At 62.1% G+C, this 3,411-nt stretch overlaps 1 protein-coding gene across 1 annotated transcript in view; it reads left to right on the forward strand.

The window, feature by feature from the left end:
• The window catches only part of UROC1 (urocanate hydratase 1), a gene marked incomplete at its 5' end in the record, with an annotated part of 7,894 nt that overhangs the window by 1,757 nt on the left and 2,726 nt on the right, over window positions 1–3,411 (forward strand). The window contains 5 exons of the mRNA XM_010832878.1: window positions 171–299; window positions 407–468; window positions 1,772–1,838; window positions 1,916–2,059; window positions 2,738–2,902. Coding sequence (XP_010831180.1) covers window positions 171–299; window positions 407–468; window positions 1,772–1,838; window positions 1,916–2,059; window positions 2,738–2,902 — 567 coding nt within the window. The remainder of the gene's footprint in view (window positions 1–170; window positions 300–406; window positions 469–1,771; window positions 1,839–1,915; window positions 2,060–2,737; window positions 2,903–3,411) is intronic.

The raw sequence follows: 3,411 nt of genomic DNA on the forward strand, positions 1-3,411 counted from the left end.
AGCACCTTGAGACTGGCTCAGGGGCTCGGGCTCTGCCTCCCTGATGCCCGAGAGCCCAGAGGTCAGAGGTCCTGCAGTGGGGCCACTGGAGGGGAGTTGGCGGCCTCGTGGGGGGACTTGGGGCCAGTGTGGGGCCCCCCTCACCACCCCTGTGCCTTGTTCTCCTGCAGTTCTGGCTGACAATGTCTTACTTGGCCCAAATGACCGAGGAGCAGACGCTGGTCATGTACAGCGGACACCCGCTTGGCCTTTTTCCCAGCAGCCCCGAGGCCCCCAGGCTGGTCATCACCAACGGGATGGTGGGTCCCGGGGCCGCAGGGAGGCCCAGCCGCCACCCGCCCGCCGAGCCGTCGCCCCCGAAAGCCACGGCGCGGCCCCCAGCCCTCCGCCCACCCCTCTCTTGCAGGTCATTCCCAACTACTCCTCCAGGACAGAATACGAGAAGCTCTTTGCCATGGGGGTTACCATGTAAGTGCTGTTGGTTCATGACGCAGCCTTGCCCAGGCCCTACGTTAGAGCAGCGCAGCGATCGTGGCTTCAGCTCTGAAAAGCCCTCACCATCAAAGCTCTATAGCACGATTCCGTATTTACGCATTTCCCTCTTGTTTTCATGGATGTCCCAGCAGTTGTTATACACGTGTGAGTGATCGAACATGCAATTTGAATCCTATTTTTTGCAAGGACTCAGGTCCTGGCTGCAAAGGGGGCGTGGTGATGGCTCTGGCCCCCGAGCTGTGTGAGAATGAGTGTGACACCGCCTGAGTGGATGGGACCCTGGGGGAGCACGCTCCATGGCGGGCTTTACCCGCCTCCCTGGTGGGTGTGTATTGTGTCTACACAATCGTTCTATTCACACAAGCTTGCACGACAAGGATAACCCATGCCCCATTTATCAGAAGAGGAAGTGGAGGTTCCCAGAGGCCCTGTGCTTGGCCCAAGTTCTGGGATTGGCTTGGAGTTTGGATGTGTGAGATCCAGGATCCGCCCTCAATCCAGAGGAGAGAAGGGACCAGGGAGGCTGCTGGGGGCTGGCGGACTGGGTCCCCGAAGTCTTCGGGCAGCGCAGTCTCATCTCCTGTCACGGGGCCGAAGACGCAGATGCTGAACGGCCACCGCGCGGTGCACGTGGGCGCCTCCTCCCATGATCTAGCCTAGAGTGCTCAGCAGGCCGGGGGCTCACTCCCGGGAGCCTTGTTCTGTGGCCTGCGGAGCCGCCCACTGACCGGCAGAGACAGCGGCTCCTGCAGCCTGCAATGGGGCTCACCGCGGGTGCTGATGTGTGGAGAGGTCCTCGCCGGCCTGGTCGTCAGAACGGGGCCCTTTGTGTAAATGACAGCAACCTCTCGAGTGCTGTGCCCCGACTCTGCCAGAAACTAGGGGACTGGCCTTTCCTACAGGCTTCTGTTTTGACTAATTAATGAGCTCATCTCTGGCTGCACGGGTGTTGCTGCGTGCGGGCTTCCTCCAGTTGCCACGAGCAGGGATTGCTCATTGGGGTGGCTCCGGGGCACGCGGGCCTGGGTGGTGGCTTCAGGAGTTGTGGCCTGTGGGCTCACCTGCCCTGAGGCACGTGGGATCCTTCCAGACCTGGGATCAGAACCACGCCCCTGCCTTGGCAGGTGGACTCCCCTGGACCGGCAGGGAAGTGCCTCCTTTTGTTGTTTAAGGAGAACGCCGATGCATGTGGGGCAACAGAGCTCCTTAGACCCCGGGGAGCGGGGTGGGGAGACGCCACTCCAGCACCCGCTCACGCCCCTGCGTCCGCGGGCAGGTACGGCCAGATGACGGCAGGCAGTTACTGCTACATCGGCCCCCAGGGCATCATCCATGGCACGGTGGTGAGTGGCGGGCTGCGGGGCCGTGGGACTGGGGGGCTGAGCGAGCGTGGGTGGTGACTCCTCCTCCTCCCCCTCAGCTCACTGTGCTGAATGCGGGGCGGCGCTACCTAGGGCTCCAGGACCTGGCGGGCAAGGTCTTTGTCACCTCCGGGCTGGGTGGCATGAGTGGGGCTCAGGCCAAAGCTGCCGTCATCGTGGGGTGCATCGGTGTGATCGCAGAGGTGAGCCCGCGGGAGCAGCCCCCCACCCACTCGAGAGCCCCCCTGACGCCCTCACCCTCCCTGCTCTTGCCTGTGCCCTCCCAAATCCTCCCATCCCAGTGTGGGTCCCCACGGCAGCAGACACCCCTGCCTTCCAAGTGCCCATCACTGCCAGGCCCGGAGCCACGCTCCCAGGACCCACGCTCCCAGGACCCAGCCTCCCTTGCCTTGGGGCCCTGGGGTCCAGCCAGGAGACGGTAAACCTGTGAATAAGAGCAGAGACCGCCCCCCCCATCTGGACGGAGCTGTCAGGTCAGGGGGAAGAGTGGACGAGGGCCAACATCTGTAGTCTCTTGAGCTTCCCTCCTGGGTACAAAGTGGCTTCCCCAGCTCCAGCCACCTCATCTATATTCAAGGCAGACAGAAGGGGAAATGCCAGCAATGGCTGACTCTAGCAGAAAAATAATGCCATAGAAACTCCTTTTCCCGCGTTGGTCAGATGGCTCACATGGATGTTGTCATCTACAAGGGTGGAGAAAAGGCGTGAGAGGGCAGTTGGGATTAGCTGGAGCAGAGCATCTCCCTGAGTGCAGTCAGGGTTTGTTGACGTGGAGGCAGGAGGCAACTTGCAGGAGCTCATAGGGTCCACCCCGCCCTGTCGGGAAGGGGGTGATCTTCACCCCTGCCCCGTGGTCCCAGGTGGATGGCGCGGCCCTCATGAAACGCCACAGGCAAGGCTGGCTGATGGAAGTGACTGACAGCTTGGACCGCTGCATCGAAAGACTCAGGTGTGACACCTGGGGTAGCGTGGGCTGGGAACTCTTGATCTCTGCTTCTCACTGGTGGCTCCTGGGAGTGTGGGGTGCCTGGGTGCGTCCGCGCTGCCCACACACGCGGTCTCACAGACGTCCGTCATCCTGCGGGCGGCCCCTCAGCTCAGCCACGGTTTGGCAAAGACCGTGTCTTGCGTTTCTCCCTTCTGTGCCTCGGCGCCCAGCCCAGAGCCTGGCACACAGGAGGTGCTGATCGGGGCTGCTGAACGTCCACAGGATCCATCTGGACCTGCAGCTCCTCCCCAGGGGGTCCAAGGCTAGTGCGGGGTCCCAGGACCCTTCCCAGCTGCATGCCGTCTGCTGAGATTCCTTGATGGGGACAGGCAGGGCCACCAGGAGGCTGCTCCTCAGATGCTGTCTGTGAAGCATTCTCTCAACTGACTGCTCTGCAGAGCTGGGCACCTCCTGTGTGGGGAGTTCGCCTCGGCACAGAGGGCTTCACCTGCTGTGATTAGACCTGCCCAGGGGCGCAAGGGAACTTAGGTGACACTGTCTAGAGACACACAGAGTTTAGAAATACTCCCATTACTGAGACTGGAG

The sequence above is a fragment of the Bison bison genome, unplaced genomic scaffold (genome assembly GCF_000754665.1).
Source record: "Bison bison bison isolate TAMUID 2011002044 unplaced genomic scaffold, Bison_UMD1.0 scf7180017862649, whole genome shotgun sequence".
Lineage (NCBI taxonomy): Eukaryota > Metazoa > Chordata > Mammalia > Artiodactyla > Bovidae > Bison > Bison bison.